Source organism: Eumetopias jubatus, unplaced genomic scaffold (assembly GCF_037043125.1).
Source record: "Eumetopias jubatus isolate StellerSeaLion01/CBP00866 unplaced genomic scaffold, mEumJub1_p1.0 scaffold_8, whole genome shotgun sequence".
NCBI lineage: Eukaryota > Metazoa > Chordata > Mammalia > Carnivora > Otariidae > Eumetopias > Eumetopias jubatus.
Window position 1 is genome coordinate 91,384,260 of NW_028274814.1, and position 13,158 is coordinate 91,397,417.

General features: G+C 48.8%; 1 protein-coding gene across 1 annotated transcript in view; it reads left to right on the plus strand.

The window, feature by feature from the left end:
* RASSF3 (Ras association domain family member 3) overlaps positions 1-13,158 on the plus strand; it is a 67,849-nt gene that overhangs the window by 49,135 nt on the left and 5,556 nt on the right. Inside the window, exons 2-4 of the mRNA XM_028110727.2 lie at positions 8,761-8,868; positions 11,122-11,350; positions 13,032-13,141. Coding sequence (XP_027966528.1) covers positions 8,761-8,868; positions 11,122-11,350; positions 13,032-13,141 — 447 coding nt within the window. The remainder of the gene's footprint in view (positions 1-8,760; positions 8,869-11,121; positions 11,351-13,031; positions 13,142-13,158) is intronic.

Below are 13,158 nucleotides of genomic sequence, written 5' to 3' on the forward strand. Positions count from 1 at the left end.
CTCATTGCTGAAAAGGACAGGGACCATAGTCCGGTGCTCTCTTAATAATCAGGGAAGCTGTCCTTGAGGACGCGCTTTCCCCTGGAAACCCAAGAACCCACCGCTTCTCCCATCCTGACGGAAACCTCAGAGAGGTGGCCCGAGGCGGGCGAGTTGACTCACCTGTGGCCGCATTCTTTTTCCAGTTGTCAAAGCTGATGAGCTGGATTGGGATGTGCTTGCCTCTGAGGCCTTTAATAATCTTTCCTTTCTTTGTTACCCAGCTCACCTAGAATTTGAGAAAGTTAAATCAGTTGTGAAAATGTATCACCTTTCAGAAATGAACAGCATCTTAATTGACTCCCTTTGAAAACATGTCGAACTGGGATTTTTTGAAAACATGTCTGAGTGTAATCTGGTATGCCTTGAGGTTGGGCTCTCTGGCGGGGGCACTCTGAAGAGACTGGTCCCCCTCCAAGTTTGTTTTCTGGCTCCAAACAAATGAGTGGCTGTTTGACGATTGGCACGCGACCCGGGTTTGAAAGCACAACCATATAGGGTATTGCGGACTGGTAACCAGGGGCTTTTAAAAGTGAGGTCATGGAAGGCCCAGATGAAACTCTCTTCATGTGGATCACAACTGCAATTAATCTTATTAACACCCTGGGCCCGGGCCTGCTCTCACTGCCCCTCGTGTGTGAGGGTAGTTAAGGGGCATGCTTTGAAGGGCTCGCTTCTTTGATGGTGCAGATGGAGAACAGAAGCATATAAAACTTTGTTTCTGGTGTTACAAAGGCCTTTTGTGTGCCCTTGCAGATGCATTTAGTTTTGAGAAGCAAACAGAAGAACCTCAGGCAGATTGATAAGCTGTACAAAAGCAGGGATGGATTGCAAATGCAATCTTGTAGATGTGGGCTCTGTGACCAGATAGCATCAATCCGTTGAAAAGGAATGTGCGACAGCCGCCTTCCAGCATCGAGCTGGTCCTAGCACTGTAATACGGAGTGGAAGGTTTAAAAAATGCTGTCAGGTTATTGGGAGGCAGGAGTAAACACAGGAAGCAGCTGATTGAAGAGGTGCTGCGGATGCTAGATCTGCATGGATGGGGTAGCCTAAGGGCTCCTGAGATAGGGAAGTGAGGGCTCTTCTGGTTAGGATGGCTTCCTGGGTGGGGTGGGCCTCGCTGAGGAGGATCACAAGGTGAGGGGCAGGGTGGTGTGTGCACATGAACTCTTAGGGGAGAGTTAAGTGTGGCTGAGTGGTAGGGGTGAGGCTGGGAGGCGGTAGACCGCTCCTGTTGTCCTCTCTCCCAAGTGCATGTAAGAGAGGCCTAGTACAGTGCTCCATCCTTATAAGGTTACGGCCTGGTTCTATTTTTGAAGTCCATTTAAAAAAAAAAAAAAGTCATCTACAATACCCACCTAGACTCCCTTCTGCTGTTCTCTTTGTTGTTTTAACAAGTAGCCTTGAGACAAAGAGGTGGTTTAAAATTGTCAAGTTCAACAGATGTGGTTTGGGTCTGCTAATATCCCCAAATGAATACAGGATCCACTCACTAAGTGAATAATTAATTAAAGAAATATCTGTTCTTATATAATGTACCCATCTGCTCCTAATTAATGAATTTCACACTGAGAGCATTATTACAGGTCTGTTTTCTTTTAACCTGCGGGTCTTCTCCGACCCCGGAGCATTCCAAAGTGCTTTGGGACTCGCCCAGGGGGTGGGAGAAGGGGAGGAAGACGAGCAGCACCCTTTCTGTCCACAGAACATCCCGGAGGAGCAGTGTTCCCCGGGGACGGGGGCTGTGGGGGGCGCTGTGCGTATTGCCCTCCCCCTCTCAGCTGCCCTCCCCCTTTGCCGGCTGCTTTTCCCACCCGGGATCGCACCGGGGCCTCTCTCCGTATGAGGAGGGGGAGGGGGCTGTGACAGTCTTTCCCTTCCTTTTTCTTTGCTCTTGGAAACGGGAACAGCAAACATCTTTTATGACCTGTAGCTCGGAAGGTGAACGTGGGCAAGATGAGCCCCTGAACCCTCGCCTGAAGGGAAATAGCACCCCAGCTCTATATCCCACTATTTATAAAAATCTTCCCATCTGGCAGGGGGAAAAGCCCTGGACTGGCCAGGATGAATCAGCACACCCTGGCCGTCCCCCCAAGATAAGCGTGAGTTCCTAGATGGGGCGCCCAGCCGATGGTCAGCACCGGTGCCGGGAGAACATGGCTGCGAGCAGCACCCTGTACTTCTAAGGTCATGAACAGCAGCACCGAGCTCCCCAGAAACGAGTGTTCCTGTTCGTTCCTTCAGGAATAGAATGTCGTTTGCTCCACAACGGTTGTCTTTTGACTTTAGCTTCTTATTTTACATTGCTCTCTCATAGCTTTCCCCCACCTTGTTCTTCATTTACACCCGTGCATGTTACAGTCTCGATTCACGCTGTCCATTTGAGCCCCCCACGAGCCACACATAACTATTTACATTTAAATTATTTACAGTTAAATAAAAATGAAAATTCCGTTTCTCATTTCAAGTGCTCACATGCCTCACGTGGGCTGGTGACTATTCTTTTGGACAGCACGGTTCTGGAACGTTTCCCTCATTGTAGAAAATGCTGTTGGATGGCGCTGATGTATATCAGCAATGCTGATCCTAATTTGAGAACTTTCTGGGCTCCCTCAGCACCCCTACCTACTTTTAGATCTTCGAGGTTGTGGAACCAAAAGTGAAGAACGTCTGACAGGCATCGAATGTACGTGCAAAGCTGTCCCCTGTGGCCCTTCTCACGCCCAGGACATGCTCCCAGCCTGAGAGACCCTGTCCGTGGCCTTAGCTCTGTGTGAGAGCCTTTCCTGTCTTCATCATGGGGTTTCCACTCTGCACACTTACAGGACATTTCAGGACAGTTTTTTTCCCCCCCCCCCCCCTGCTAAAATGTAGTGCAGGAGCATCTAACTTGATTCGTGGAGAGTTTCTTTTGACCCCCCAAACTGCTTGCTCACTAGCTGCTCGAAATGACTTGCTTAAGTGCAAACCTGCTTTGGTTTGCTGATAGGTCTTTCCCTGAAGGTTGGGGAAAGCTCTCTCCCAGAGAAGATTGTTCTGTTTTGGTGGGGTCTGCAACGCTTCGTTTGCTATCTTTGTTGGAACAGAGCCTGGAAGGAGGACCTTTAAAGAAGTCATTATCAAGGCTCCGTTCCACTGGAGCTGCCCCTGCCTCCATTCCATCTGCAGCAGGGGCCCCGTGCTCCAAGACAGGGCAGTACTTGGTGTTTTATCCTGTACCCAGGACAGGCATTTTTGTCCTCTGGGTAGTGCCCGGGGTCTCCCAGTCTGCTGGGGACATCATCAGGTGACTGTCCCTTCCCCACCTGGAAGATGCGATTGAAAGTAGGAATTCCCGAGTTTGGAATCTCGCCTCACCTCGAGGGAGCGCCTGTTGGCCTGGTAAATCTGCCCTCTTCCACGGACACAGGCTCGCCCTCACACCTGCCGGGAGTCCCAGCGGCTGCATGTGGAGCGGTGGGCCCAGCCACAGAGAGGCCTTGACACTGTTTTGCTGAGTGACTGTAGTCAGGCACTGTGCGCCCATTGCCCCCCACTCAGAGGATCTGTGCTAGTTGCGTTTTTTAAAGGGGCCGTAGCTTTATTTTTTAAAGAAAACGCGCAAGGGAGTGGGGCGGGAGTAGGACCGACTTGACTGGGCTGTGGGCGCGGAAGGCAGAGCGGCGGCCGCCACAGCTGGCTGTGTCCTGGCTTTCAGCGCTTGGCACCGAGCCGGGCGCCAGAGGGCACTCAGAATTGTTGAATAGTGAGTTGTAGTGTATTTTCGTAGCAGCTCTGTAAAGTACGCGTTGGTTTGCGCATTTTACAGAGATGAGGAAACAGACTCCGAGAGGTTAAATAGCTTGCCTTTGGCCACACAGCTAGGACGCGGCAGAGCTGTGATTGAGACCTAGCGGTGCCCCAGCAGCAGGCCCCCCCCCCCCCCGGGCCACGGTGGAGCGGGAGCCAGTCCTCTTGGGCGCTCTATCTTGTCGTCGTTGTCAGAATTTTAACTTAAAACGTTAAGTTGAGATAACATTTTGAGTTACAGAGAAGTTAGCAAGAAGGGCACGAACAGTTCTCAGACCCTTGGCCCAGAGTTGGGTGGTCTGGATTTCACCTGGGACGGCCCAGCGGGGGGCGGGGCGGGCGGGGGGACGCGGGCAGCACCCTGTACTTCTAAGGTCATGAACAGCAGGGCGGCAGAGCGGGGCCCTGTCGGGGGAAGTTCCCGGTGACCCCACCCAGGAAGCAGGCAAACCCCAGAGCAGCCCCCGGGCTTGCTGGGTGAAAACACGGGAGGAGAGGCTAGGGTTCATCATTTTCCGCGGAAGAAAGGAGATTCTGGAGGGTTGGGAGACTATAAAAGAAGAGTGGCTTATAAATAAAAGAGAGGACCTGCGGCTGCCCACGCAGACGCCCAGGGGCACGGCTCAGCAGCCTGCGCGCTGCGGGGACTAAGGCTGCACTCAGACGGCTGCACCCCATGCGTTTCCTGTCCTTGCCAGCGCAGGTCAGGGTTAATGTCTGTACTGTTTTCTCAGTTTTCTGTGTGTGCACTTGCCACACAGGTTTTGAAAAACCCCTCCTTATGTTCACCTTTTGCACCCTTGTACACACTCTCCCCCTTCTGGGTTGCATGTTTTTTCTCGTCCTCCTAAGGCTGTCTTCCCAAAGGCATCGCATTCGGAGGAAGGACAGGAGGATTCTTCCCTATGGGAGAGGAAAGAGGGGTGTCCTCTTTTAAAGGGGTAAAGATTTGGAAGTTTTCCAGCTCCAGAGACTTCCTCCAGTTCTGATACTAAAAGAAACCAGTGTTCTCCGCTCCGGGGCCTGAGCTTGTGACTTCTGTGCCTTTCCCCCTGCTTCCAGACTCCTCCACCCAGAAATTGCTTAGTTATCATTTCAGAAGCTTTTTTTCCCTCGCTCTTCCTCACTCCTGCTCAACCTGTGCTGGACAGTAAGTGCCGCGATGGTGGAGGTGTGGTGCCTGACGTCCCCGCGCTCCAGCTACGGCCTGGCACACAGCAGAAGCTCCGTCAATATTTGCTGAGAGAGCCGCCCTTGGTCTGTGGCTGAGGTGTGCAGTTGCTAGGTCAGTAAACTTCACATAAGAGAGGAGATCTTAAAAGTTCTCATCACAGGAAAAAAAAATTGTAATTATGTGAGTTGATGACGCCTGTTAACTTGTGGTCATCGTTTTGCAGTATATACGTATGTCAAATCCTTTTGCAGTACACCTAGAACAAATACAGTGTTATATGGCAGTTATATCTCAATAAAAAAAAAAAAAAATCAGGGTCCCAGCCTTTTAGGTGTTAGCTGCTTCTCTGGGATCTATTTTCCAGTTGATCCTTTAATAACAGGGTGTTCTGCCTTGAAAGGATCTTGGAGGTCCTTGGGGCCACCTCTTTTCTGTTATTGCTCGTTATGGTTTCCTTGGTTTTTAATCTCTGAGAAGGAAGGATAGTTGTTACATGAGCATGTCTCAGTTATGCCTGTGTGGGTGATCCAGGGAAAGTTTCTCTTTCCAGACCAGCTAGGTCCTTCGGTTTCCCCCAAGCTTCTGGGAATGCTGACATGAGGAGGCCTAGGGATGATGGGTGCTTAGCTAAGGATCTGCAATTAAGAACTCACCAGGGGCACCTGGCTGGCTCAGTCAGTATACTACTCTTGATATCAGAGTTGTGAGTTTGAGCCCCACGCTGGGTGTAGAAACTGCTTAAAAATAAATTCTTAAAGAAAAAAGAACTCAGGGCGCCTGGGTGGCTCAGTTGGTTATAAGCAACTGCCTTCGGCTCAGGTCACGATCCTGGAGTCCCAGGATCGAGTCCCGCATCGGGCTCCCTGCTCAGTGGGGCGTCTGCTTCTCCCTCTGACCCTCCCCCCCTCTCATGTGCTCTTTCTCGCTCTCTCAAATAAATAAATAAAATCTTTAAAAAAAAAGAAAAGAAAAAAGAACTCACTAAGTTGATTTGACCCTGCCTCTTTGCTCTTAATCACTCTCTTTATCCCTTCTCTTTTTCATTCTTAGGCTTCTCATCTCTTACTTAGGCAGTAAGCCCCTAGGGTGGATATATGCTACAGTATTTGTGCAGTTAGCTATTTTGTTTATTTTTAAACATGAATTTATTTTAGATAGAGAGTGGGGTGTGGGAGAGGAGCAGAGGGAGAGAGAGTATCTCATTCAGGCTCCACGCTGAGTGACGTGGGGCTCGATCTCACGACCCTGAGATCACGACCTGAGCCATAATCAAGAGTCGGATGCTTAACTGACTGAGCCACCCAGGCGCCCCTATCTTATACATTTTTTTTTTTAAATTTTGTACATGTTTAATGGTGGGCCTTTGCTTGCCTTGATTTCTTAAATGGAACGAGCCATCTTGCTCCATAGGCCACACCGGTGAGAGCTGCAGCAGATTTTGCAGAATTGCCCTGTTAGGCTAGGAAGCACCTTTGAGATGATTCACGCCGGTCCCTTTGATTTGATAGGAAGTGAGGGAGTGGACTCGGTCAGTGAGCCGAGGGCACGGGATCAGTGGGCGACAGACGCTGGGTCAGAGCCCTGGCCTTGCTGGAACTGGGTGGGCTTCCTTGTCACAGCGCCCTCATGCCCCTCCGGGGCCACATCTCACACCTGTGAAGTGGGGACCTCTTACTGCCCACTTAGTATTTGCTTTGGAGTCTTTGGACAGTCTGTACTGAAAAATGAACGTCGGAACAAAGCCTCATTATCCTTGTCTGCCATGGCCAGCAAACTGTGGATGGGAAAGAGCCGGGCAAGCAGAGAGGTGCGATGTGTGTTCCGATTTTCCTTAGAAATAGTCATTGAATCTTCTGAAAAGTTACTTTAATCTACGGCCTTTTTTTTCCCCCCTTTCCTAACCAGTGACACCAAAAATAGGATTGCTTTGGGGTTTTATGTTGGCAGACAGCATGCTCCCCAAGGAACTTTGAGGCTCACTCCTCCCGCTGGGGAACGAGGAAGCTGTCTCTGTTTCTCCAGCATTACCAACAGGGGCCCGTCCGACTTCACTCCGATGCTGCTGAACTTGGGAAGTTACTGACCTACTTTATAGTCAGCATACCCCTGTATTCAGGCTCTGAATTAAAAAAACTTGACAGCTGAGTGTATCAAGAGCCATTTTATGTTTTTTGTTTTTTGTTTTTTTTTTAGATTTTTTATTATTTGAGAGAGAGCGACCACACATGCACGCGGATGGGGGGAGGGGTAGAGGGAGAGGGACAAGTGGACTCTGCTCTGGGCGAGAAGCTCGGCCCACAACCCCAAGATCATGATCTGAGCTGAAATCAAGAGTCGGACACCTGACTGGCTGAGCCCCCCAGGCTGCCCCTAGAGCCCTTTTATGTTCTTTATTAAAGTGTTCCTGCAAGTTCTTTGGTTGCCACGCTGTGCGGCTCAGAGCACTAGCTCCCCGTGAGAATATGAGGACCAAGGCCAGCTCGGGCAGCCTCCGGCTGTGAGGATGGCCCAAGAAGGGACACCTTTTCGGACGTTTTATTGTGGGGGATAAATCAGTCCATATTAGCTGCTCTTCTTCTTTTTGACTTGAAGACGGTTAGGACCCTTCATCCTTTGAGCTGCTACTCAGGGTTGCGTGTGATCATGTAGCCTTTCTTTAAGTCTTCAAACACCCACACGGGAGCAGTGGGGGCCTGCTTGTGTTAGTGGAAACAACATAGAGGACCTGGTTAAATTGGAGTTTGGTCTGTTAACCTAGTTGGGTTGTCCCCGCACAAGCCACACACCCCCCGAGAGGTCTCAGGAACTGGAGTTACTGAGGGTTGGTAGGCTTTGGGTCCAAGCGTCACTGCCACGGAACAGCTAAGTTTTTACTGGCAGGTGAATTTACTTAGAACTTGATCTCCTTTGGAAACTGGAATAACGTCTGCTTGGGTAGGTCGTTGGGAGAATTAAACACAACACAAGACAGGTGTCTTGGATAGTTGGCTTCATGGGGTCCCAGCACACTGGGGTTTGGCCGTCTGTGATTGCATAGCCATTGCATAATGTCATGTGTTGGTTGAGCTCTTTAGACAGTAAACCATCGGCGAATCCTTCAGTGGTGAGAGGGTTCAACTACTCTCCTGTCCACAGTGTGGAGAGTCAGAGCTGGGGTGAGACTGGAGGGGTTGGGGACGGTGAGAGTGGGTGGGCAGGGGAAATCTGGCTACTTGTATCTTGACATGAGGATTTGTTTGGAAGGTAAATCACCCTCTGGTAGTTGTGTGTAATTAGGTCATTGATTGCCAGTTAATATTACTAATTACCATACTTTTTGCTTAATGAATATGGTGAAGCTGTAAAGACCATAAAGTTCATAGAACGTGCTAAAGAGAAGCTTTTGGTATATGTCCGTAAGTATTGTTCAAAATGGAAATGGCCAGTCTTGCAGGTACTCTTAGAGAATGGTGTTTGTGCAGAAGGAAAATTTAGCAAAGACAGTTTTACAAAATAAGTGAAGTGGTGCTTTTAGCTGCTGGTGGATTAGTTTTATTCGATGTAGCCCTCAGGAGGACTTAGTCTGAAGGAATGAAAGCCGTATTTGGTGGATGACCCTGAGATTTGAAAGTGAGAGGGCGTGTGTGTTAGTGCGTGTGTGTGTATGTCAAGGTGAAGTGCTCCAGAGTTCTTGTGTGGAATGTAAAAAGAATCCTGGCTTATCTGCATTTTTTTCTGTGCTTGTTCATGTGTGGCATGGCTTGTTTTTCTTCTAGGATGTGGAGAAAGAGAAGGAAACCTACAATTACCTCAGCAAAGAGGAAATCAAAGACAAAGTTCATAAATACAACCTAGCAGTCACAGACAAGTTGAAGATGACCTTGGTAAGCACCCATAGTACTGTTTGCGCTGACACGTCAAAAGACAAATACAAACTGTTGGTATTACCATCTGTATGTTTTAAAATCTCTGAATAGCATTTGCGGAAGTTTAATGGTCAAGGTATGCAGGACAGTAGAGTATTTCTGCAGTTTTCAAATTGAAGCTATATTTTAAAGTAGCTTTATCGCACCATCGGTTAATACTTTAAAGTTTTATTGTAAAAGCTTTTTTTGACCCTCTGAAGGATTTTTAGCATTGAGTATTGCCATTGCCATTTGGTACCTCAAATTCTAATAAGGCGTAGATCAGTTTTATCTTGTGCAAATAAGTATGAAAGTGTGGGGAAGGGATTTCATGCCCGTGGTTTAGAATATAATTGAGCTAAGATTTCTCTGGGCTGGTTGTCATGGAAGATGGCGAATGTAATACTCAGCCTCCTACATGTTGTTTCAGGCTTCTGCAGTGTGGTACCAAACACTGAAGCTCAGTGGGGGGTGAGGATGTAGGAGGAGGAAGGCACAGGGCTTAGTGACAGCAGAAGGAGAGCCAGCAACAGAGCCAGAGTATTCATGTGCCTCAAACTGGACTGGCGTCTCTGCTCGTCCTCACGTTTGGTGACTTTCCTCGAGGCACCTGCCATCCCTTGGTACCCGTTTCCAGGGCCCTTGGACTTCTGCCTCTCAGGCTATTGACTGTGAACTGACAGTTCAGTAGAGGACAGGGTGACTGGTTTAGAACAGGCCCTACTGAATTCTGTGGCCTTAGGGGGAGGAGCGTTACATATAAGCCCTTGTGATAAAGGATCCCTCCCCAGTGGGACTCCCCCAGAAGGGGGGAAGTGGGACACAGGATCCCAAGATTATTCTTCATTACTCCAACAGTGATACTGTTTCAAATGCACTTTTCATCAAAGGAGAAATACTCCACTTGTCATGGGTTTTTCTTCCCTCCCCCATGGAGATGAAAACATGCAAGTTTCCATCTTGTTGCAAAAATAGAAATTTGAGGCGTTGTATAATACTTTCCACAAGAATGAACAAGTGAATCAGTACTGTAAATTGATCTTGTGGAAAGGAAGAAAAATAATGGACCAACAAGGAGTTTTTTAATGTTTAATTAATTTAACTGTCTCATTTCTGTATAACACCTGAGGCTTTGTTTTAATAAAACATTAGAATACACTTTTTTCTAAATATACTGGATGTAAAAAGAAAAAGTGAAGATCAGACCATTATTACTATTTTTGGTAACTAAGAAATAGTCTACCATCAGTTAAGACAAGTGCTAAACTCAGCAAGTTGTGTATATTAAATATGTACAGTTTATTTGTATAAGAAGCATACCTCAATAAAATGGGTAAAAAATAGTATACAGAAGGAGTTATAAACACCACGTTAAGACAAAAAAGACAAGTGTTAATGACTATAGTTCACATTGTAGCTTCAACTGGTTTTGCACTCTTGCTGCTTGAAGCACCCGAGATACATCGTCACGCGCTATGTGGGGTATGTGCTGTGTCCAGACGTTTCGGTGAAATTGATAATCTAGGACATACCGTGATAGCCACTAGGAATGAGATGGCTTGTTTGCGTACTGTCCCCTCCAGGCTTGTTTAGGTGTTCCCAAGTCCCCAGAGACCTTCCTTTTCTTTCTTTTTTATTTATTTTTTAAGATTTTATTTACTGAGAGAGGTAGAGAGAGCGCACGTGCAAGCATGAGTGGGGGGAGGGGCAGAGAGGGGGGAAGATTCTCTGATGAGCAGGGAGCTCGATGCAGGGGCTCCATCCCAGGTCCCCGAGATCATGACCTGAGCCAAAGGCAGACGCGTAACCGACTGAGCCCGCCAGGCGCCCCGCCACCTTCCTTTTCTGTGTAATCTGGTCACCAGCTGCAGATGTTTCCTTTGAGCATTTGGCCCCGGCATGTCCCCCATGCACGCGTGCATCTTGGGATTTGGCTGGCCTCTGCTCTGCTGGACCGTAACCTCTCCAGTGGGCCCTGACCTTTCAGATGTCAGCTTCAGAGGCGTCCGTCTCGGACTGTGGTCCTCACAGCACGAGGAGGCTTCTGTCGCCATATCTGCCCTACAGACCCTGGCTCTGTAAGCACTTTGCCGGGGTGGTGTTAACCTCCCTCTGAGATCCTTTCCTTGGGGGCAATCTCAGTGAAGTTCTGTCACAGAGCTGTAAAAGCACAGAACAAGAGAAAGAGGGTCTCGCCTTCTCTCTAACAGTGTGCTTTTCTTCCTGCTTCAGAATTCAAATGGGATTTACACTGGCTTCATTAAAGTCCAGATGGAGCTCTGCAGACCCCCACAGACTTCTGGAAAACTCGCTCCCAGTAGCAACGGCTGTATGAACACGCTTCACATCAGCAGCACGAACACCGTCGGGGAAGTGATTGAAGCCCTGCTCAAGAAGTTTCTCGTGACCGAGAGCCCTGCCAAGTTTGCACTTTATAAGCGTTGTCATAGGGAAGACCAAGGTATGCTGCCAGGCCTGAGATGAAAATGGTCTCTGCTTTTCTGTCTGTCCTCATGAGCAGCAGGAACACTGCTGGGTGTGTGTATCTCAGAGCCCAGGGACAGATTCTGGAAGCTGTGGTGATTCTGGCTTACACCTTTAATGTTTCCTGGCTTTCCTGTTCTTGAGTCGGACAGTTGTGGGTCTGAGGAGCTCCAAGGCATCCACACGTGATGGGCATTTGTGGAGGATTTTGTGATGTGTGCATGGGGGGATAGCTTTGAAATTTTTTTTTTTTAAGCCTTAATGTTCTTCAGAACAAAAAAGGATGCCGCTGTGCTTGAAGGTTTCGTTAGCACATTCCACATTTGATGTGCGTCCGCACGTGGGGTGGTTTTGGGGACTTGCGTCCTCTGAGACTTGGAGGATGGGGAGGCACGTGTGTGTTACTGCACATTTCAGACTTAACTGATGTCAGTGGCACAGCCCTGGGGTCTTGTGTTTCCTGAGCTCGCCTCACTAGCTATATGACCCTGGTGCAGTGTAGCACCCCCCACCCCCCAGAGGCACATAACAGTGGATGGATGGCATTCTCCTCTGCGGTCTGCCAGTCTGAACTTAATACCCACATTCAGCAGGTAGGAAGAGAATATTAAGTAACTGCGTGAAAGTGAGTATGGTAGTCAGGTACCCGAGCAGAAATTGATAACCAGGGGTGGATGGCCGTGATTCAGTGAGTCACCAAGTGCTCCTTTGAAAATGGTATAGATGTGTGGGCAGTCAGCTACTTAAACTGTTTTTTTGGGGAGTAGAGCCTACAGCAGCAATGGAGGAGGATATAGTAACTTGACATGCTAGAAATATCCTTCAGTTGTTTGGGGATGAAACGCAGCTAGTTACTGAGCGTGCATACATTTTTTTGAGCCCAAACCCAGACCATGGGCTGGGCCCTGCGGAATACAAAGAGGAATAGGCCAAGGTTCCTACCCTCAGGAGGCCCTGGGCTCAGAAGCGTGGGGTTTACATCTCCAGGGAAACCAGTACCTATGATGCTTCATTGCCTGCCCACTGGGCTGGAGCTGCGCGGACAGGCGGTGGTAGCGTCGTGGGCCGGCAAAATCTTTCATCACTGCAGGCAGTGCTAGGACCGCGTGCGTGCGCGTGCGTGTGTGTGTGTGTGTGTGTGTGTCTGTCTGTCTCTCTCTCTCTCTCGCAGGAGACACAGCTGTGTCTGCCGCCAGCCGAGCCCGCGTTCGGACTGCTTGGTTTGTTTGTAGCTGCTCACAATTCTAAGTTAATCTATAGACAGATTCGCTCTGATTTCATGTCCTTTGCATGGTATATTTTTACTGTTTCTTAAAGGGGTTGCAGATGCTTTTGTAAGTGTATTTTCTTGCTTTCTGAAAGGAGCAGCAGAATGAATTACAGGCCCATCTTGGGACTAACTAATGCCCATTTAAATTCATTCTGGAGGATTATTTTCTTTGTAATAGAGGCACAGTGTGTATTTGTGCAGCTAGAACGGAGGTAGTGTAGATTTCATTCCGCCGCAGGCTGTTCACGGTGATAGGGGCAGGAGGACAGTGACTTGGTGGCTGGGTGACGGGGGCTGTTGCCTTGATCTGGAGGAGGGGCTGGAAAGCGGGGCGTACGGTCCGGGGATCGACGAAATACTCCAACGGGCTGCCTGTTTGCTTACGCAGTCTACGCCTGTAAGCTCTCAGACCGCGAGCATCCACTCTACCTGCGTTTGGTGGCTGGGCCCAGAACAGACACACTGAGTTTTGTTCTTCGTGAACATGAAATCGGAGAGGTAAGTGATCGTTCATT